This window comes from Symphodus melops (assembly GCF_947650265.1).
Source record: "Symphodus melops genome assembly, chromosome: 10".
In the NCBI taxonomy this organism is placed as follows: Eukaryota; Metazoa; Chordata; class Actinopteri; order Labriformes; family Labridae; genus Symphodus; species Symphodus melops.
Window position 1 is genome coordinate 25661935 of NC_136700.1, and position 22349 is coordinate 25684283.

Genomic DNA, 22349 nt, shown 5'->3' on the forward strand with positions numbered 1-22349 from the left:
TGAATATGAGCTCCAACTCCAGCAGGAGGAACAGCGTCTCTTACCAGGGTTTAAAGCCTGGAGGATCGCTTCCTGCACCGGGTCGGTGTCCCTCCTGATTTAGCCAATGAGGGTGTTTTTACAGCTTCAGAGAAGATCTACGGTGAGTGATATCAGTTCACCTTAAAAGACTGCAGGACTGTCCAGGATGAGAGGACACTCATGTGTCATCAAACATGTACATAAGAAAACATGCACGCACGTGATTCATTCATTAACACGCCACACCATTACTACAAATGTTGTGTCATTATTTGAGTCATCTCTGGGGATGTCTCCGTGCTGTTTTCTATTTTTAAAGCACTTTTAATTATTCAGTGCGCGTGCGGCCTCACACGTGAAGGCGTCAGAACCAGCTGGCTCTTGCATATAGATACTGTAGCCTATGTATCCCATCAGCGAGTTCTGATCATGTGATTTTATGAGCAATATCGGAAAGTAAACGTGTCTTTTTTTTTTCATTTTGGACCCCAGACCCTCTGGGCGACGGGATCCTCCTGTGCACGAGGCTCACTCGGGACGTCCTCACGAGACTCATGTTAAAAAGCTAAAGATGAAAACGGAGCTGAATCTCTGCAGACTGACTGTTTAGTTGATTTTTTATTTTTTTTATTCCCTGAAAAATAATTTTGTGCTATTTAAAAATCAAGAACATGATCTTTGTCTCTAGTTGGTAGCTGCCGTCTGTAGAATTATTAAATATATAAATACATATATATTAAATATTTTAATTTAAACTGAAAGACAAACGCACACTTGCAATAAACAAATAATTGAACATTATTGCTATAATTTATTGAATGTGCTGCTTCAGTGCCGGAGCTGATATCATTTTTGGTGTCCTCACTCTGCGCTTTTGTACAGCACAGAATTGTTGATTGACATTTTAGTTACAACTATTTTAAACTATATTATTAATATTTTTATTACTCAAGTTCTACTGATGTTTTGTGTTTTAGTGCAACTGTAATGGCCGAATTGATCAACTATTTCTGATTCTCTCACGTGCACCGAGGAGTCACATTTCGACTTCTACGTCTTTTCTAAAAATGAAAATGCTTCGAGAAAAACCTGCACACAATATAAACATACAAGATCATATCTACGAGGGATGGGATTGTTTTTAGGGGCTAGACATTTTTTTTCCTTTTTTTTTCACAAGTAGTAATTTAAGAAAAACATCAAATATAAATATTGATTTCTGGAGTTATTACAGAGGGAAACACAAATTTTAGAAGAATAAGAAACGGGAATAATAAAGACGTGCATAATTAAAAGCTACAGCAATTATTATCGACCCTGAACTCACATTATTATTATTATTATGATTATGATTATTATTATTATATATTGTTTTTGCTTCGACATTTCAGATGTGACCCATTTAGTCTGGTGAAATAAATGTAATCCTTATTACAAAGTTATAAATAAAGATAGAAGAGGAAGTTTTTATTTTAAAAATATGAAATGAATATTATTTGTACTGGTTTCCAGGAGACGCTGTGCTGGATCAAGAAACATTTTAAGCGTTAAATGTTGGAACAAGTTCAGCCCCAAACCACAAAACCATGTGGTGTTTTTCAACAGTTAACATTCTCAAAGAGCTGCTTTACGTGAACAGCGTTTAGCTGTGTGTTGCGTTCACGGACTAACGTGTCGCTTTTGTTTAAAGCCCAACAGTGGCGCTCGCTTCAGCCTCTAAATGCGTCAAACAGAGAACGTCATGACCACTGCTTTACTTACAAGTTTATTGAGAAGTTTATTAAGAAATTCACAAACCTAGAAAAAGAGGGGAAAGTGCTAATTAAAATAAGACATGGCCTCAACATTATGAGACAACACAGCTAATCAAGTAATAAAAACAACTGAGAAAGATGAACAGAACCTGTCACTGCTGGAGAGTTTATCACACAAAAGGACAAACCCTGAACTTTTTTAATTTTTTTTTTTTTATGGTTAGTGGATCAAAAGCAAACTTTGAACTTTTACCCCAGCGGAGTTCATGACAGGAGGTGAAGTTTGAGCACGCTGGCCTTACTCGGTTAGAGTCAACAGGAGGTCACGTGAGCTCTGATTCAGTTTCAGAAAAAGTAACTGTCTACATTTAGGGCATCTCATCGTCTCCTCGTTGTATTTGGCAATAGTGAGCATTCAATAAGCTGTGTATATATATATAAAGGTCTTTACGCACAGCACGCAGCATGACCCGTGAGAGCGAAAAGGCACCGACACTAAAATGCGTGGCCTTCAGTCCAAGTGTAAAACAGGCGCACGAAATGGCTCCATGAGTTTGTGCTACCTGATGCGTCCTGGTGACTTTCTGAGCTCCAGATCCAATCCAGAAAAAAAACGTCCCGTGCATCAGCTCGCGCGCATACCCTCCGACCGGCCTCTGTGGATGTCTGCTGGATCCAAACAGCTCGTCAGAATGGTCTCTTAAAAAACAATTTAAACAAACAAAAAAAACCTCTTGGTTCTGTTTTGAAATCACAGGAATCATCGCTCACTCTCAGAGTCTTCATTTTACACAGAGCGTTTGGCAAAGTTTAAATATCAATCCTCGTGTGTAACGCTGAGTGTTTGGTCTCGTGTTCCCAGTAAGAGCAGTGCATCATGGAGAGCTCCGCGGGCTGACGGGAGCACGCGAACTGAAGGCCCGCTCCGTTGCTGGAGGAGACCGGAGGAGGGGCCGCGGTGGCCGGGCTCAGCTGCTGGGCATGGTGGGGATGCGCCGGGTGGTGATGGTGACTCATGCCGTTGTAAGAGTTCACCATGCTGGGGAGCGCCATGCTCTGCACGCGAGAGTAGGGGTTATAAGACGAAGGGGCTGACAGTCCCTTCACGTTCACCGGACTCACGTTGCCGCTCGCCATCTGACAGGACGTATACGACATGGGAGTGGGCGGCTGGCCGAGCGACCACGAGTTGTTCATGAAGCTAGACTGCAGGTACTTGGGCGGAGACAGGTAGCCGTAGCCGTCCCCACCGAACAAGGACTTTCCCGGCTGGAAGTGCGTCGGTGGAGGTCTGAACGGCCGCTTCATCCTGCGGCGCCTCCTGTAGTTTCCCTTCTCAAACATGTCCTCACAGGCCGGGTCGAGGGTCCAGTAGTTCCCCTTCCTCTCCCCGCCGCCCTCCCGCGGAACTTTGATGAAGCACTCGTTGAGACTCAGGTTGTGTCTGATGCTGTTCTGCCAACCTTTCTTGTTTTTCTCGTAAAAGGGGAACTTGCTGATAATATATTGGTAAATACCGGACAGAGTGAGGCGCTTCTCCGTGCTCTCCCGGATGGCCATGGCGATGAGAGCGACATAGGAGTACGGTGGTTTCTGGGACGGATCCGGCTTCTCCGGGACCTTCTCCTGGACCGGCTCCTCTTTGGGTCGCTCTTTCTCCTTGCTCGTGTTGGTGTCGTGGATCATTAATGCCATTGCGTCATCCTCCGGGTTTTGGTAAGTGGCCATCATTGCGCACACCAAAACAAAACAACTCCAGTCCTAATGCCAATGCGCAGATGACTTCAAGGCGCCTTTAACCGCCACAGAAAGGTGTCGCAGAACCCCAGGATGCACCGCGCACTCGAAGCTTTCTTCCAAAGTGTTTGCAGAGAAATCGTTATTTTATAGCTCATTGGGTGACATGCACCGGACCGTCTTCAGCGAGGGTTTTTCTAAAGTGGTTTCTGATGGAGGCGCAACCCAAGTTGAGCTTTGAGAGTGTGTAAGCCCAGCCCTTTCCCTTTTTTTCTCTCCAGGCACACTCACAGGCTACTTTTGCTCCAATGCTCTCTGTGCAGCGACGTACTGTGTTGTGATTTGCGCACATTTGAGTTCCGCCTCCGGTGCTTGCAGAGAATGGGGAGGAAAAAAAAAAGTCTCCTCTGAACAGAGAAGAATTAGGTTTTTTTCCTCACACCCTGGTCAAAGTAAGACAGTGTGGACATAAACTAAATGCATTTGTCTTGCAAAAACAAGATACACATCAACGCTGGGAAAATAAAATATTAGGAATTCGTTTGAGTAGATTTTTAAAGAAATAACATCAAGATAAGAGTTACAACTAACTTTTAAAGACAGAATCACAGAGATTGATTTATTTTTTTCTTGGCAATTCATCTTCACTTTTGTTTCCCAGACACCAAGATAACTGATGCACATCATTTTAGATTTCTACATGCCTTCACACCTAGACAGCTAGTTATTAAACATGTATGCAGACCACCGCCGCGCACAGAGAATTTGGCTCCAGGCCTTCACATCCTGCACCCACACCTTCTCCGTCCACTGAGCCACAGAAAGACAGATCGATGCCCCTTATTGATCCCTTTATTGATGGGGAAATTCTCGCGTTACAGCAGCACGTTTTCAGATCAAATGAAACATAAGAATAAATAAAAGGTATAAACACTAAAAATATAGAAGTGTATGCATCAAGGATGAACTTCACATCACTATAGTCTACATAGGTCGAATACAAAATGGTGTCTGAATGTAAGTGCAGCTTCATTTTGAGAGGGAAGCGCGGGAGAGGTGTACATTTCTCTGGCCACCCATGAGGGTCCCCTCGGCTTTCTCCGGGAGTGTATTTCCGTGCTCTGGGAGTCTGTGCAGGTGGAACAGCATTGGCATGTGTGTCATCACCCTGCACCCAGTCTGCAGCCTGCAGGCCGCAGCAGCTGAACGGCGCTGAGAGCCAACCATCTCTCAACGTGCAATTACCGCAGACTCCCAGACTGAAGCGTCCCAGCGCCGCGCGCTGCTCCATGTTTCTGTGTCGTTTTCACATGTTTAAGACCCACAGCATTTCCTGATAATCTCAACACCACTAATACACCCCCGTGGCTTAGTGAAAACGTGACATCATTCAGTGTGTTGAATATCCGGCGGATTAAAGAAATAACACGGCTATCAAATAAAACAAGAAGCCAGAGATCCAGAGAGCAATTTTCAGATCAATGAATCAATTATTTAATCAACTTTATGAACGGCCTGCTCCTGCATGCACACAAATTCGCACACAAAACACGCGCGCACAAACGCGCGCGCGCGCACACAGTCAGCCATGCAGTGAAGAAGAGTCTCAGATGCTTTCAGGATTTATTTAGTCTTCTCTTCTGCTAAGAGGAGGATGCATAGATCGATTTTTAGATGTATGATATTTATATTGCACATGGCCTTCACAATCTGATTGGATGAACCAGATGCTGCATACTTTTTAAAATGTTAGAGCACGTGCTAATTCTCGACGCGTGTCCAGGGGAGACTTTTTGAGAGAAAAATATTATAGAAATAAAATTCATTTTATAAGGAAAATAAAAAAATAAATGAATCACACACTTGTGTGAGGTTCAAAATCACAAGAGCCACCCTAAAGCACTAATACCTAAAGAGTATTTATTTTTATCAAACTATTTCTATATAAATACCAGTCCAAAGGTTGGACACACCTCAATAATACAGAATATTATGATATTATATTTAAGCTACTGCAAGCTGCATGTAGGGCACACTTACTAGTATTTTATTTTATTTATTTATTTTTCACATTTTAGAATAACAGAAAATATTAAAACAACAATAAATATCAAACATTTTATTTATTTTTTTTGTTAAGAAATTCATTCATTCTCACGCTTCAGCGTGACTATTTCTATTTAAGAAACGCACGTCAACGTATTTTGTCTTTAACATAATGAACTGCATTTCTATCAGATGTGTCCAAACATTTCACTGATTCTGCGTATTTATAATTTTAAATAGACTTTTAAAAAGAAACTCGTGGACGTGACGTGAACACGGGATTTTCTGCGTTATTTCTAAAGTTGAAACGCTTTTTATGACGACCATCCTTCAGTGATCCCTCACTCTGAAACACACTCACATCACTCTTAAACACACTCGTATCACTCTGAAACACACTCATATCACTCCTCTTATTTAAATGCTCTAAATGTTCGCGTGCAGTCAGTGGTGCCTGAAGAAGAGGCTACTCTTTGATTTAGTTTCCGGTCCGTCCAGCAGAGCATAATCTGCCTCTGATATAAACAGTAAAGACTTCTTTATAGGCTGTAGTTAGTGAGTGTGTGTGTTGGTGAGTGTGTGTGTTGGTGAGTGTGTGTGAGCTAATGAGAGACAGTCACCATCATAGGACAAAAACATGAAGCACGGATATTGTCGATCAATCAGTAGAGAGAATCAGATTAATAATACTCTGTGTGTACACACACACACACACACACACACACACACACACACACACACACACTCACACACACAGCTCTGTTATTTCACTATACTTTCTCCTCTGTGGGACAAATAAAGGTTTATCCTCTCTTACAGTTCCTTGGCCTTTAAGCAAGCTTTACGTGCTAAACGGACAATGTGACATTTTCTAAATATGATAGAGGCCTCATTTATTCTAGAAAAAACCATTCATGTCAGCCTTCCTGTTCTATAACATTAAGAATAAAAATCAATAAAAATATGGCAGACTATAGACTAGTTTGACAAACTGTCATAATTAGCCTTATTAGATTATAATAGCTGTTTCACCTGCAATCATCACTATGGCAACCGACTGTGAGTTCATTAGTAATCATCAGTTTGAGTCTTTACATACACTCCTCCTGCTGACATCGTGTCTTCAGACTCGTCACCTCCTCTTCCTCTTCTTCTTCCGGTCTACCTGTAACCCTCAAGCGGCTCCGCGCGGCCGCAGTCACGCGCGTCACCTCACAACACTACTTGAAAGTAACCCGCGTGGACAATCCGTAAACAAAACAGTGCGCGTGAAACACGAGCAGGCTGCAGAGAGGCTCTGCGGAATGTTAATATGATGGCACAGCCTGCTGGGATTGGACTAAGGAGTTTATAGGTGATAAATAAACACGAGAACTAATTATTCAATTCAACCAGATCACGTTTAAGAACAACAAGGAAACCGTGGGTTTGGATTAAAAGCAAACGTGACAATGTGTTCGTTGTGATGAACAATCTGGAGCTTTTTCTCTCAGGAAAGTTATTTAATTGACTCATTAAAAAAAAACAAAAAACGATTAACTCAAGATTTTCTCTAATCAATAAATAAATAGATGACAGTCCGAGCTTCATACGATGCTCCTGCTGTTATAAACAAAGGAAGCCAAAGCAGAGACACTGAACATATTTATTTAAATGAACTGAAATGTTTCCTCTCCTCTCCTCTGCAGCATGCACGTGGATTAAAGGTATTTTCTAAGTGCACGAGACCCTGAGAGTGTGTTGTCTTCTGAAACCCTCCACAAGTCTTTGAATAGACACACACACACACACACACACACAGCTTAATATCTAAATAAAGAGTAAACCCAGATCACTGTCTTAGTATATATTCATTTATTCGACCCTTCGTGATGATCACAGGCCGTAAAGCTCTCTGTCTTATCAGAGAGCAGCTTCTTCCACTCTATGCTTCATTTAAATCTCATGTACATACATTCACAGACTTCCAGGTTTGCTCTCTAACATAAACTCTATCTGTTCTTTGAAATGCGTGTGTGCGCGCGCGCGTGCGCCCGACAATAAATCGAGAAGCCATCATCGAAACGGGCCGTAATGTAATTTGAAAGAGTGGAATTCCTGTCCTCGCGCACTTCCTGCCCCTCGCAGGTCTGAGTTTAGGATGTTTACGATAGCGCGTGCGGGTGGAATGCGGCGGACGGATCCGCGGGGTCAGGTCGGGACCGGAGAACACCCACCCGGACTAGAGAGGCTTCAGTCAGACTCCACAATGAGGTAGACGTGAATGAGTGTTCATTATTACAAAGACAGTAAACACAGTACAGTGTGTACAATATCACACCAAACTTTTTCATCCAGCCTGGTACTACATGTTTTTATGATCAGAATCAGTTTGAAGTGTTTGAGCACATACAAGAGATTAGTCTCTGGTTCTCCATCAGTCACATAAACAGACCAACAAATTCAAAACCAGGACACGTGGAAGTAAAACTATCAGGGGTGGGAATCGCCATGATATGATATTATCACCAAACTCCAGTCACGATTCGATATTTTTTTGCGATTGTAAACATTTTGTTATTTGCTGAGAATTTCTATTCTATATGTTGGGATGAGACTTTTTTTTTTTAACTATAGTTAAGTTCAAAGAATTCAAAGAAATCAAGAAGTGTTTGTCAAACAGGAAAACCTTTTCAGTTAGTCTTTTTATTTCTCCATAGTGGGAGTGATGGCTGTAAGCTGAACTCTTGTTTCAGTCTAATCAAACTTGACTGGACACGAACTCCGCCTGCTCGGAGGACGACAACATCCACTGTACACGGTGCACACGCACGAACCACGGCGCCAACAGCGCTCCTTCTTGTCCGTGTTCTAATGTGACTTGTGGTGTATAGTGCAGGGTTCACGCAGGGACACGGACTGGTCACACCTCTACACCTCCTCTGATCACACCAATGATTGATTGACAGCATTCAGCAGTATGCTGCATGTTTATTTCCAGGGATGGTGAAGGGATGACCCTCCTCCTCTGCCTCTAACTGATGAGTACACACACTGACTTAATATGCAAGAGGAGTCGTACGTGTCACTGTTTTTAACAGAGCTGTTCACTCTTTAAACACACGTGCAGGAAAAACGAAGAGAACAGTAAACACACATTTTTTTAGACACCACTGAATGTGACGTTAAAATGTTCTGAGGCTTCACCCTGCAGCTCCGTGTTCAGTTACTGTCTGCTGTTTAAGGATAACAGCACATCACTGACTTTTATTTTTTATTCTTTCTGTATTCAGGAAAAATACCCAGATCACCCTCACATCATATTTCAACATTTCTTTCAAAGCTTTCTCTTCAGTCTGTGAATTTTAAAGTGAGCTGGTTTAAATCTCTAATCGGTGTGAGAATGTTTTTTTTTTTTTTTTTTCAATCTCACTGTGTAAAGGATGGTTTCTAAATTTACAGAGATTATCACGTGTGTTTAGCCTGCAACAATCTGTCACACATAAGTGGTGCGTCTGCCTCATCACAGTGTTTGTGAGGAGAGACGCCTCTCTCTCGCTTGTCCCAGTTTGAGCTCCATGGGTTGGTCCTTGCATGCACTTTAACACAGCAACAAGAAATTGGCTCTCAATGAAGTCCTTATGAGGTGCAGGAAAGCAGTCTGTGTGTGTGTGTGTATGTGTGTGTGTGTGTGTGTGTGGGGGGGGTGCAGAGCATTTAGTTGAAGAGGAAGACGAAGAAAAAAGCAGACGGATGAACGCTCAGCCGTCATGCAGCGTCTCCAACATGACTCTTGTTCCTCTCAGAAAGAAGAGAGAGAGACAGAGCAAATAAACACTGACCACCAGGTCCCCCCCCTCGCCTTTACATCCCGCCTGCATGGATTAAGGTTGGGGGGGGGGGGGGGGGGGGGGAGGAGGATGCACATACAGGAAGTTAAACACATGTACATGCACACATAGTCTGACTTCTGAGGTGTTGCATACATGCATTCACTGTCATTGAAGAAAAATGTCTTATTAAGAGGGATGCTCTGCGGGGGGTGTGTGAGGGTCACTTCCTTACTTTGTACTCTGATCATTGTGTGAGTCCCCCCTTCCCCACCTCCCCCCCTTACTATCACCCTTCATTAGCTCCAGTGTGAGTCTCATGTGTTCTCTTTATATTGCACGGCGTCTTTACTTTATCGGCAGCAGGAAGTTGATGGGAAGTTCTGCAGCCTCCTGACATTAAAACTCGTGACTCAGACGTTTGCATGGAAAAAAAAGAAACAGGTTATGAGTGATATCATTATTACAATAACATCATATCTGAGCTTGTATCTTCTGACAACTCAAAGCTGCAGGTCACTCTGACACATTCACACACTGATGGTAGAGGCTGCTGTGTGAAGAGTCCATCGTGTCCTGCTCAACGACACATCGGGCATGTTGCTGTAGGAGCTGGGGATTGAACCCCCGACCTTCCGCTTGAGAGACGTGTGGAAAAAAAACAATCTTTATTTGTCCACAGGGGTCATCAAAAAGGATTCGAAGCAAACGTTCCTGACAGGAGCTTTGAGTCGCCTTTTTAAAGGTTCAAAATACTGTTTATAAAGCAGCAAGTCGACTTAGAGGATGTAGTGTATGGTTAGTTAGAATTCTTTTAAATGTAGAAATCGAAGATGGCTGTGGATTCTGCAAGAGCTAAAACAGAAACACGGAGCAAACGAGAGGATAAAAAGTGAGATAAAGACTGTAGAAGAGAGCTCAAAAGAGAGAGAGAGAGAGAGAGAGAGAGAGAGAGAGAGAGAGAGAGAGAGAGAGAGAGAGATGGGAGGAAGGTGAGGAGAGAGAACAGCCACATTGTGTTGTTGCTAACCTTTCCGGAGAGGTGAAGTGCCGTAGCCTCCTGCCAACAAGATTCTCTTTGAGGTTGTGTTGAACTGCTGCCAGGGCTTAAATGATTCACAGGAGCAGAAGTATGTTAGTGCTGTGAGAGTGTCCAAGCTGAGCGGGAGTTTTACAGTCAACAACGTTTTCTTTTGAGAGCTTGTGCATGAATTTCTCGCTGAATGTGAGAGGTGAAGAAGGAGGTGAAAGCACACATCAAGGTGAGCTGGTGGATGTCAGAGCTCTGCTTGGATGTGAGGGGGGAAAAAAAAGAAACTGCCAAACAAGCCGGGATTTTTCTCCTCGCAAAACTCTCCGGTCAAACCTGTTTCACCCCCCGGAAACATCCCGACACAGCCAGACCCGCATTTTGAAAAAAATCCCCAAGTAACCTCAAACTGGTTTCCACGTCTTCATCCCGGCCGGGGATTAGATTTCAGGCCAAATCAAAACAAGTCACTACGTTAGAGGTAATTACACAGGTAGCCTACCTCGCTGGGCAAACAAACATGGCTGCCAGCTGACAGCATGAAGACAGATCAAAGCGTGGACTGACATGGCACGGGAACACACTTTCACACTCGCACACTCGTTCTCACTGTGTGAATGCCCTTTATGTCTTCACACGCTTGCTTTATTTCGACGGGGGATTCTGCAGTTGAAAGATGGCGGCGGGGGAACCAGAGGCGAACAGAGTGACCTTTACAGTCGAGCTGCGTGTGAGAATAGTGTGTGTGTGTGTGTGTGTGTGTGTGTGTGTGTGTGTGTGTGTGTGTGTGTGTGTGTGTGTGTGTGTGTGTGTGTGTGTGTGTGTGTGTGTGTGTGTGTGTGTGTGTGTGTGTGTGTGTGTGTGTGTGTGTGTGTGTGTGTGTGTGTGTGTGTGTGTGTGTGTGTGTGTGTGTGTGTGTGTGTGTGTGTGTGTGTGTGTGTGTGTGTGTGTGTTAATGGTGCAGAACAGCAGTGAGGAGCTGTGTGTAGTGTGGTAGGGGTATTCCTCTGCACTGGTGGTCTGCGTCACCGTGTGTTAGCCGGCTGAGGTCTCACATCAGATATGGTGGATGTGTTAGCTGTCAGATGACGAAGGTATTTACCCGAGCAGAAGCGCAGAGACTTTTGTATGAAACAACTGAGATGAAAGAGGAGATGATTTCATATTTTCACAGAAACATGAGAGAAAAGGAGCAGCGCCGTGTGAACGGGTAAAAACAGCAGGAACAGGGACAAACAGTATGCTAACAAGCGATAGAGCTAGCTAGAGCTAGCTCGCTAGCTATGCAAATATTAACTTATTTAAATGTTTAAGTGTTTGAACACATTCAAACTATAACCACATACCTGGTGAACAGTCTCTGTTCTTCATTCTGCAGCTGAAGCACAAAGAAGCGTTTATTTTTCAGCCACACGGGGCGCCAGTGCGCTCCATGTATAGAGGCTAAAGTCCTCGGGAGCGAGCGGCCCGACTTTGAATCCGACCTGTGGCGTTCTTTATCACGTTGTTCCCCTCTCTGTCATTCACATAGTGTAAAAGCACAGAGATTCTCTTCCCACTTTGAGACGTGCTCAAAGTCATAAAATCAGCTTTTTGACGGTGAAGACTTTGCAGATGCTCTATTCGACATTCTGTCGAACGTGTTTCTTTAACCAGCAATCTATTATTCCACCCCTACACTTTACGTCGGAGGCTATTTTTACTTCAACCACAAGTTCTGAAAACGTCTGCACGAGTAAAATAAATATATTTACCCAGACAAAAGTCTCGTCATCTCTCCGAGCTTTCTTCATGCACAACAATCGTTTTCTCACAGCTGCATGTGAAAACATTCTTCTAAAACTCTCCAAACACACGCCCGACGCACACACACACACACACACACACACACACACACACACACACACACACACACACACACACACACACACACACACACACACACACACACACACACGGCCTCGCTTTGAACCAAACTGTTACCAGAGCAACCGGGCAAGGTTATTCTCGACATGCCGGCCTACCCGTGTACAATGGAGCAGAGCGTATGTGGGTTGCAGTGAATAAGGTAAAAGATGTTATCTAATCGTTGCATGGAAAGAGAACGAGGGGAAGCCAGACAGTCTCCTCTGAACGCCAGCTGTCCTTTTAGCTTTCTCGCTCTCTCACCAGGCTTCTGTATCTCTGTCGTGTTGCTCTTTTATCTCCCCATCTCTTGATTATTCATTATTAAACTGCAGGCATCGCTCGTCCATGCTATGCTGCCTTGCTCATGACAATCATCCTGATTGGTTTGCTGTTCGGAGACGGCTTCATGCTTTGCAGCCGTGTGATAGTGATGTGGATGTAGTTTAGGGTCTCTTGTGCAAAATATGAATCATCTGTACTTATTAAAAATGAGTAAGAATCAAAGAAGGGGATTTGATTACCCCTTGATGACAGTAATATTGACGGTGAGGATGTTGATGACGATGATGGTGAAATAAATCAGCTTCTAATCGCTCCGTGCATTGATTCAGGATTGAGGAATGCACCTTTGGCTCAAACAACTTATAAAACATTCATGGTTTTTAAAAGAAATGCATCTTGCAGTGGGAATAAAAGACTTCTTGTACGTCTCTCTCCTTCGCCTCTGTGCACCGCCTGTCAGCACCTGTATCTGATCCACCTCGAAGCTGGTTTTTGGCTCTTGCGGTGTTTTCCCTCCTGTCTCGATCCTTTCTTGTGATGCCGTCACATCGGACCAAAGTGTAAGTGCCTCAATGAAATTCTTAAATTCTAACATTATCTTTCTGTTTCTGAGGGTCTAGTGCGGGTCAAGCCAGGTTTGAAACTACAGCAATTCATCATGATTTCAGTTTGGTACGCTTTGTCGCCCCCCGAAGGTCTCTGAGTGCAGCTGCACTGTTGTAAAACACAACGTGTTTATGTCTCCTACTTACAGACGTCGTGCATTTGTTTGACATGTTGTGGTGTTGAAATGAAAAACTGGAGCCTGGAGTTTACACTAACATGACTCAGCGAGCGTCGACAGCCTCTGGTAGAGACCGTTTTGATTTGATTGTGTGGAAACCTGAGACATGACTCGGGTTAGACGACTGGTGAAGCTGCAACACGCGAGACAACGATGACACTGATAACTAAACAGCCTAACCTTACGTCTCAATCTGCTCTGAATGATATCTGCAGGATGTGCTCTCTGCTTCTTACTCGCTCACTCTCTCTCTCTCTCGTTTATGGCGATTTTGAAAGCAGCGTTCCCTCAGTGCTCGGTCCCCAGAGGCTTTAAGGAGCTGAGGAAGACATCGAAGAGAACACATTCAAAACATTGAACAATAGGATGAATTGTTTGTTTGGTTTTAATAAATATATTGCTGATGTTAAAACACAAACTGAGGCATTTGCATTTTCTGTTTTGGAAACCAGTGACTACAAAACTAAACTATTGGGCAATCAAGTTTCCAAAAGGGACTTTCTCTGAAGCTGAATTTGGCCGTCACTTTCAGTCAGCACATGATATCGCCAATGTCCTCGGCCACTGCTGCTGACTTCAAACGGATCCACACGATATATTTTGAGGATGTGAGCTCTTTAAACCACACGCAACCACCGAAACACACCGCGCGCAGCCAACAGAGTGTCACTCTCTGCAGGATCCGCTGCACACGGCACGCCACACAAACCTCCCATGATTCCAGCGGCCCCTGCTCTCCATCACGACCGCAATAACAAACAGGAAAACCAGGCAATGGGACACACACGCTCGAAGACACACAAACGGCTCGTACAGTGGCTGTGGTAACCTTGACGGTGCTTTAAGAGCGGGTTAGCCAGGAGCACACGGTGAGAGGAGAGTTCATGTTTTCTGTTTCCGAATGGAACGCAGCCGAATCCCCTCAGGCTCGCTCGGCCCGGTTCTAATCACACTGTCAATACTGCTGCATGCAGGAGTGGCTCATACAAATATTGATCAGATGTATTTTTCAGTCTTGAGAACGGAATATTTAGAAACTAACAATAAAGTGAGCGTTTCCCTTCAGGTGGTGTTTTAAGGAATGAAAATGATAACAGCTCCAGCTCTTGTTTCTCCAGGTTGGGTGAGCTCTGTCCCCTCACAGCGAGGACGTTCTTTTATTTTGTTTTTTTTCATGCACTTCAAACAAACAAACACAATAGATACAATGAAAAAACCGACAGTATGATTAGTTAATACAAAAAAAAGGATGTATTTTGAAAGAAATGTGCTGCAGAAGCCAAAGGGCCGTGTCGAGTTGCTCTCCTAACGGGTAACACAGAAACAAGTTATTAAACTGGTCCAAGCAAATGTAAAATATAGCTAACCAGAAAACACACTAAAAATGTAACAGACGGCACAACAAGAAAGAGAAAACATTAAAGGGAAAAAAGGACAAAATAAACATGGCAAAGAATGATTTTGATGAGTGTTGCTTCATTGGCCAAGCAGGAAATACATAGTTTGTTTTTTTAAATGAGTTGAAGCTGGTGCTGGTTCTAATAGAGTTATTGGGTAAATTATTCCACCAATGACGTCCTCTGTATCTGATGGAGAATTGCAAAAAAAAATAAAAGTTTCGTGAAAACTGCAGGATGGAGTGAGCTGTGCTGAGCTCGTGTTGTAACGGTGAATTTGAGAATCTTCATGTTATGAAAGTAAAGGGTTCGAGGGAACGGGAGGTTTTACCACGGCGGTATAAAAGTTTTGAGAAAGAGTTGGCTGTCAGAATTTGAGATCATGCAAGGTGACATCCATCACAGTTTGATTCAGAGTCTCAGGGGGGAGAGGAGTATTAAAGAAGAAGAGGAGCACATCCCGGGGAGAGCAGAGCAGGACAAGGGCAGAGAAGGGGGGATAAAAGAAGGGAGCGAGCGCTTCCTTTGGTGAGTTTTCCCCTAAGGGCAGAGACGAGGAGGAGGAGGAGGAGGAGGAGGAGAGGGACTGCTCCCCTGACAGATCTGAAGATGTCCTGTTTTGCTTTTCCTCTGCTCTCCCTCTTCCTGCAGGAAGCAACACCACGCTGGGCACCAAAGCCTTGGCAAGCGGCGGCCGTTTAGGTCTGGTAATGATGTGCGCTGTCTACAGATGTGGCGGTACAATAATGGACAGATGTGCAACAAGTCAAAGTGTAACAGAGGAGAAATGTCGAAGTGGTGGGGCCACTGTGTTCATGTCTTTGGTTCAACAGTTAAAGTGTTTATCATGTTTTATGGGAGAAAACTGGAGTCACTTTTTTTTTTAAATCCTCATCATCAAGTAAACTTCCTTTGATTCATAAGAAATGTGTATGACATTTTTTATGTCTTTAAATCGACTTTCAGAAACCTCTTCAAACTTAAAGATAAATGTGAGTCAGCGGAATCCATTTTGTCAAAAAGTTCTGCTAAAAACTGAACAACGTGCCGAGGAAAGAGTAAAAACAAGAAGAAATGATAGTAAAGATTGAAACCACAGACTGTAAATATGAACGTTTGAAGCCTGACTGGAGTCCCCCGTGTGTCCCTGCAGGGGGTGTTGGGGTCCCCCGTGTGTTCCTGCAGGGGGGCGCTGGAGTCCCTGTGTGTTCCTGCAGGGGGCGCTGGAGTCCCCCGTGTGTCCCTGCAGGTGGCGCTGGAGTCCCCCGTGTGTTCCTGCAGGGGGCACTGGAGTCCCCCGTGTGTCCCTGCAGGGGGCGCTGGAGTCCCCCGTGTGTCCCTGAAGGGGGCGCTGGAGTCCCCTGTGTCCCTGCAGGGGGCGCTGGAGTCCCCTGTGTTCCTGCAGGGGGCGCTGGAGTCCCCCGTGTGTTCCTGCAGGGGGGCGCTGGAGTCCCCCGTGTGTTCCTGCAGGGGGGTGCTGGGGTCCCCCGTGTGTTCCTGCAGGGGGCGCTGGAGTCCCCCGTGTGTCCCTCCAGGGGGCGCCGGAGTCCCCCGTGTGTCCCTCCAGGGGGCGCTGGAGTCCCCCGTGTGTCCCTGCAGGGGGCGCTGGAGTCCCATGGATGGCGGTCGCCGTGCTGGAAATGCTGTCTCAGGCTAACTTTGAGTCAAGTTCATTCACGGTCATATTGAGGCGTTCATGTTGATGAGTCTGCTTTCTTGGAAATGAATATTTCTTCCTTCAAAATAAAACTCAGACTGATCCTGAAGTGAAGCTGCTCTTTGTCCCTTCTGGGCCTCCGTACATGTGTGACTGTGTCTGCAGAGACTCTGTCCTCTGATTGGATTTTACTGCTTTGTTCTGGTTGACTCGGGACGTTTCTGAGCGAGGGAGCTGGTGTGTTTCCTTCAGCCAATGAGAGCGCAGCAGGTGAGTTTAGGAGTGGATACAGCTCAGTGAGGCAAAACATTTAAATTTGCACTAGCATCGTATCGTGCGGCCTCTGGTGATTCCCACCCCGAAGAATGAAAGTAACAGCAGTAAAACTGTCTGTTGACGTGCTGCAAAATCAAACCATAAAAAAAGAACGAGCAGAATAAAAACGTTCAGGCAAAATATGTAAACGTCTTTTAGTTTGAATATGAAACACTTTCATAAAGTCTTCAGACACGAGCTGCACACACTCGTTGTTTCTGTGCATGGAGCTGCTCGAACACTCACACACACGTCGCACTCATTCATAAAATCTGCACACACACACACACACACACACACACACACACACACACACACACACACACACGTGTACTGAGGTCAGTGGTGACTTTTGTTCTCATATCTGTCCGCACATTTGTATTTCACACTGACATCACCACCAACACACACACACACACACACACACACACACACACACACACACACACACAGACACACCCACACCCGGTGTCGACTCTGCAGCCGGAGGTCTCACAGGACGCTGTCCAGCTCTTACAGTCCAGGATCGGACCCTCTCAGTCTGTTTCTCTTTTCTAAATAAGTCACATTTGTCTTTTTCCTATCGCTCGCCTCTCACCATTCATTCACACAGGCTGCCTCTGTGTGTGTGTGTGTGTGTGTGTGTGTGTGTGTGTTTTCCTCTCATTCTTTGCAAGAGACTTTATCTCTGGATCAGATAAGGCTCTCGGTACTGGTCTTAAACCTTCAGCAGATCTGTCCAAACACATGAGCTCATGTCCGAGCGCCGCTGCTGCCTGTTAACTCCATGAGCTAATAAAGAGTCCATGTGTTCGTTATTCAGACCATCGGGAGGCGTGGTGCGCCCAGGCTTTTTTCCCCCCTTACATCTCTTAGTGTCATTTTTTGTCCTCTTCGCATCGTGTTGCTAACTTGTGATTGCTTTAGTCAAAATGTTGACCCATTTTTTTTTTTTTTTTTTGGTGCTCTTTTTGCCGACGTGGCTCGGACGGCTTGAATATGATCACGTTATCAGATGTGGAGATCTCAAACACAGGGTGTCGTCAAGACAACAAAGCTGAAGCCACACAGGTAGAGCTGAGTGAGACCTGCATGATGGTTTCTTTGGTGATGTGTGCGTGTGTGTGTGTGTGTGTGTGCGTGTGTGTGTGTGTGTGTGTGTTGTGTGTGCGTGTGTGTGTGTGCTACAGGGTCTGTTACAAAGAGAACACTGGCTGGGTATGTTAATGTTGTGTGCGCACGTGTATTTCATCACCCTGTGTGGCTGTTTGGTGACTGGCCTGTGTGTGTGTGTGTGTGTGTGTGTGTGTGTGTGTTACATCCCTGCAGGGAGGGGAGGGGGTCCGTCAGGAGGGGACTAAGGTTACCCCCTGATAGAGGCAGCGCGGGGTCATCCCGCGGCGGGACACTTCTCAGGGGCGACCCCACCGCCCCTCGTGGCCCCCCGAGCGGACGGAACTTCTGAAGAGAAAAGAGGAAGGACCAGAGGAGAGACCCTCGGAGAACAGGACCCCCGGTCTGCCCTAAACCCCGGCACCCCTGCCCCGACGGGGCCTGACCAAGGCCCAATGTGTTCCCAATCAGGAGAAACACAAACAATACTTTTATTAAAGAGAGCAGGCCTCTGAGGCCGGCCGCACACACACATACCAGACGAACACACACGTTTCTTTTCATCAAATACAAACTGGAGCAGAAAGTTTTGTGAATCAACACAAAGATTGAGCCGCGGTAAATAACCGTCCGATCGCTATTATCACCGTCACCCGTGACCCCAGCTCCTGCCTTCCCTTTCCTCCTCCGCCTCCTCCTGCCTCCATTCTTCTCGGCCTCTATCCGGGAAAACAAACGGAGGGATTAGGGATTTGTGGAGGGGTAATGGGAGCCAGGTGGAGGAGTGTGACTGTGGGGGTCTCCTGCCAGATTAGGGGGAGCAGCAAACCCCAATCCCTCACACTCCTTCCTAAAGGCAGCTAATGTTTCTTTTGAAGAAATGATCCCGTTTGGCCATCTAATAGCACTTGGCAATTATGAGCCTTTGCAGGGCATGTTTGGTATTACCAGGACTGGCTACCTGCAGGGAGGACGGAGAGGGAGCGAGGAGGCAGGGTGGACGGGGAGGGAGCGAGGAGGCAGTGAGGACGGGGAGGGAGCGAGGAGGCAGGGTGGACGGGGAGGGAGCGAGGAGGCAGGGAGGACGGGGAGGGAGCGAGGAGGCAGGGAGTACGGGGAGGGAGCGAGGGGGCAGGGTGGACGGGGAGGGAGCGAGGAGGCAGGGTGGACGGGGAGGGAGCGAGGGGGCAGGGTGGACGGGGAGGAAGCGAGGAGGCAGGGTGGACGGGGAGGGAGCGAGGAGGCAGGGAGTACGGGGAGGGAGCGAGGAGGCAGGGTGGACGGGGAGGGAGCGAGGAGACAGTGAGGACGGGGAGGGAGCGAGGAGGCAGGGAGGACGGGGTGGGAGCGAGGAGGCTGGGAGGACCGGGAGGGAGCGAGGAGGCAGGGTGACGGGGAGGGAGCGAGGAGACAGTGAGGACGGGGAGGGAGCGAGGAGACAGTGAGGACGGGGAGGGAGCGAGGAGGCAGGGTGGACGGGGAGGGAGCGAGGAGACAGTGAGGACGGGGAGGGAGCGAGGAGGCAGTGAGGACGGGGAGGGAGCGAGGAGGCAGGGTGGACGGGGAGGGAGCGAGGAGGCAGGGTGGACGGGGAGGGAGCGAGGAGGCAGGGTGGACGGGGAGGAAGCGAGGAGGCAGGGTGGACGGGGAGGGAGCGAGGAGGCAGGGAGGACGGGGAGGGAGCGAGGAGACAGTGAGGACGGGGAGGGAGCGAGGAGACAGTGAGGACGGGGAGGGAGCGAGGAGGCAGGGAGGACGGGGAGGGAGCGAGGAGGCAGGGAGGACGGGGAGGGAGCGAGGAGACAGGGAGGACGGGGAGGGAGCGAGGAGGCAGGGTGGACGGGGAGGGAGCGAGGAGGCAGGGTGGACGGGGAGGGAGCGAGGAGACAGGGAGGACGGGGAGGGAGCGAGGAGGCAGGGTGGACGGGGAGGGAGCGAGGAGGCAGGGTGGACGGGGAGGGAGCGAGGAGACAGTGAGGACGGGGAGGGAGCGAGGAGACAGTGAGGACGGGGAGGGAGCGAGGGGGCAGGAGTCAACGACACTGATCAGTATCTCTTATTGATATAATATTGATCATATTAAGGTAGTTTGAATATCCAAAAACGATCCAGAAACAGACCTGTTCCTGATGTCATCCTCTTCTTCTTCTGTGGTGTTTGGTGTTTTTATGCTGGTCTGTGGTAACAGATAGGTTGCCGTTCATTTGACCTGTTTGACCTCACTTTGGGATCCACAACCACTTCCTGTTTCTGTGCTTAACTTCCTGTCCTCACATTCCATCTACCAGAAGGGCATTACTGTATTTCAAAATAAAAGCACACGGCAAGTAAAGTACTCTCAGCTCAAGGAAGCACAAACTGTCAAAATAAAAGCCTGACAAATGAACTGTAGTGATTAATGGTGATCAAAGGATTGAATCATCTGACAGCCGGGTCGGTCATTTCATAGCTCCTCCTTATTTCCTTCTGTGGATCAGACGGCTGAAGAGAGACAGGAAATGTTGAGAGGAGGGAGAGTGTGTGATGACATGCAGCAAAGGGCCGATGTTTCGGATTCTAACCCACGGCTGCTGCGACGAGGACGACAACCTCCGAACGACGGACGGATGTCATCGCTGAATGTTTCAGAAGTTATAATCGATATTCGTGCTGAATATTTCTCGTCCCCATGAAACTGAACCCAGAGAGTAGCTGTGCCGTGTCTTGACGTTTATCTTCCTGCTGGATCAGGATACAGCCAATGATCAGATGGAAGGCTGGACATAACCTTTGGATGAATTTGATTGGTTGATTGATTGATCATCAGACATTTAAAACATTTTACAGGAAGAGAAAATGAAGATATTTAGAAACAGGAATGTTTTTAGGGAGAAAAGCAGGAATATATATATTTTTTGTATTTGGGTATTTTAAAAAAGTCTTTTTCTTCAGCATGCTGTGAATTGTCCCGTTGCAACTTTGCCAAACAAATAAATTCTGGTGTTCTCATCCATAAAAATATCACAGCCGGTTTCATAACCAGCCAAAAACTCCTCCCAGGAGCTTTCAGTGTTTTTGAATCAAAGAAAATGATGCCGAGACGACAAAATGCTCTGCAGACATCTTTTTCAAAGCGTCACCTTTCTCATCCTTTGATTTTGATCGTTTTGGATCATTGTTCAGCCGCTCTTCGGACTCCTCCGTGTTTGTGAGACATCATCAGTGCTTTAGTTTGTAGTTTGTTGTGCCTGCTGTCTGTCCCAGAAGAAGTGAGTCATGAGGATTCTCGGCTCATAATAAGGCCACACATTGACCCAGATCTGTTGCCCCCTGGTGGAGTGCAGCAGGGAAAGGAAGGCTTGTCTGTCTGACTGATCCCAGCCTGATAACAGTCTGTTGTTTGTTTTGTAGATGTGTTATTCAAAGCAGCTCCTGTGTGCTCGGAGAGGCTGCAGCACATACACTGAGAGCGATGCTGATGTCAGATTAATTTCTTAGTTTGATTATTTTATCAGCGCACAGACAGATTATTTGCACAGGAGTCACACTCCACAAGGCTTTTATTACAATGCATGTCGTTTGATTGGCCCTTAAAATACTAAAAAACAACATCAAAAGAGACGATACAACCACCATGAGACATCCACAACTCGACGATGAAAAGATGCAAAGAAAGCTAAAATGAAAACTCCATAAATCAGATTGTTGATTCATCAGCAGATGAAGGAAGAACGTGTCGTGTGCAGGACTCAGGGTTGTGTTGGAAATGATGAAACTATTAGTCGACCAAGTCCTTTCTGCAATAACACACAACGGCACATTTACTCATCTGTTGCCACTTCAGACCCCCCAACCCCCCCTTCTTCTTAAATCTGAAGTAAGCCGGATGGAAAGGAAGAATTAACCCGTATGCAGCGGGAGGTGAATTAGAAGTCAGACTTTTCACACCTTCTCAGCACACACACATGAAGCGAGGGAATTCTCTGTGTGAGTTCAAGCGTAGGATCCAGCAGACGAAGGAGAAGTGTGTGTGTGTTTGGGAGCGAGGCGGGGGAGGGGGGGGCGGGGCCTTATCAGCTCCGGTCTCTTCATCATCTGTTTGTCTCTGAGAGAGTCTGAGCATCATTTGTCATAACTTTATTTATTTCTGAAAGACATCGATCACTTGCCTGTGATTCAGAAAACGAAGATAAAAAAATATTCATGATGAGACGCCGACATATTTATACTGTTCTCAACGCAGGTTTTGACAATGAGTTAACTTCTGTCGTCTCGAGAAATTAACTCTTTATGACGGAAAATCTGGTGTGGTCATCTTGAGATAAAAAACATAAATAACAAACGGTAGCATTCCCTCAGTGCTCCATCTGCACCCCCCCTCCCCTGTGATTGGTTCATCAGAGAGCAGGGAGACAGGGAGGCTGTGATTGGTTCATCAGAGAGCAGGGAGACAGGGAGGCTGTGATTGGTTCATCAGAGTGCAGGGAGACAGGGAGGCTGTGATTGGTTCATCAGAG

The 22349-nt window shown here is 46.2% G+C and overlaps 1 protein-coding gene across 1 annotated transcript; it reads right to left on the bottom strand.

Annotated features, from left to right (window-relative positions):
• Positions 1-1773: 1773 nt before the first annotated feature.
• Positions 1774-3820, bottom strand: foxl2a (forkhead box L2a). Its single transcript, XM_079354571.1, has one exon. The coding sequence runs from the start codon at positions 3504-3506 to the stop codon at positions 2586-2588; it is 921 nt and encodes a 306-aa protein (XP_079210697.1). The 5' UTR covers positions 3507-3820; the 3' UTR covers positions 1774-2585.
• Between the last annotated feature and the right edge of the window lie 18529 nt (positions 3821-22349).

Coding starts and splice junctions, on each gene's coding strand:
- foxl2a (XM_079354571.1), bottom strand. CDS start 3,506: ATGATGGCCACTTACCAAAACCCGGAGGATGACGCAATGGCATTAATG.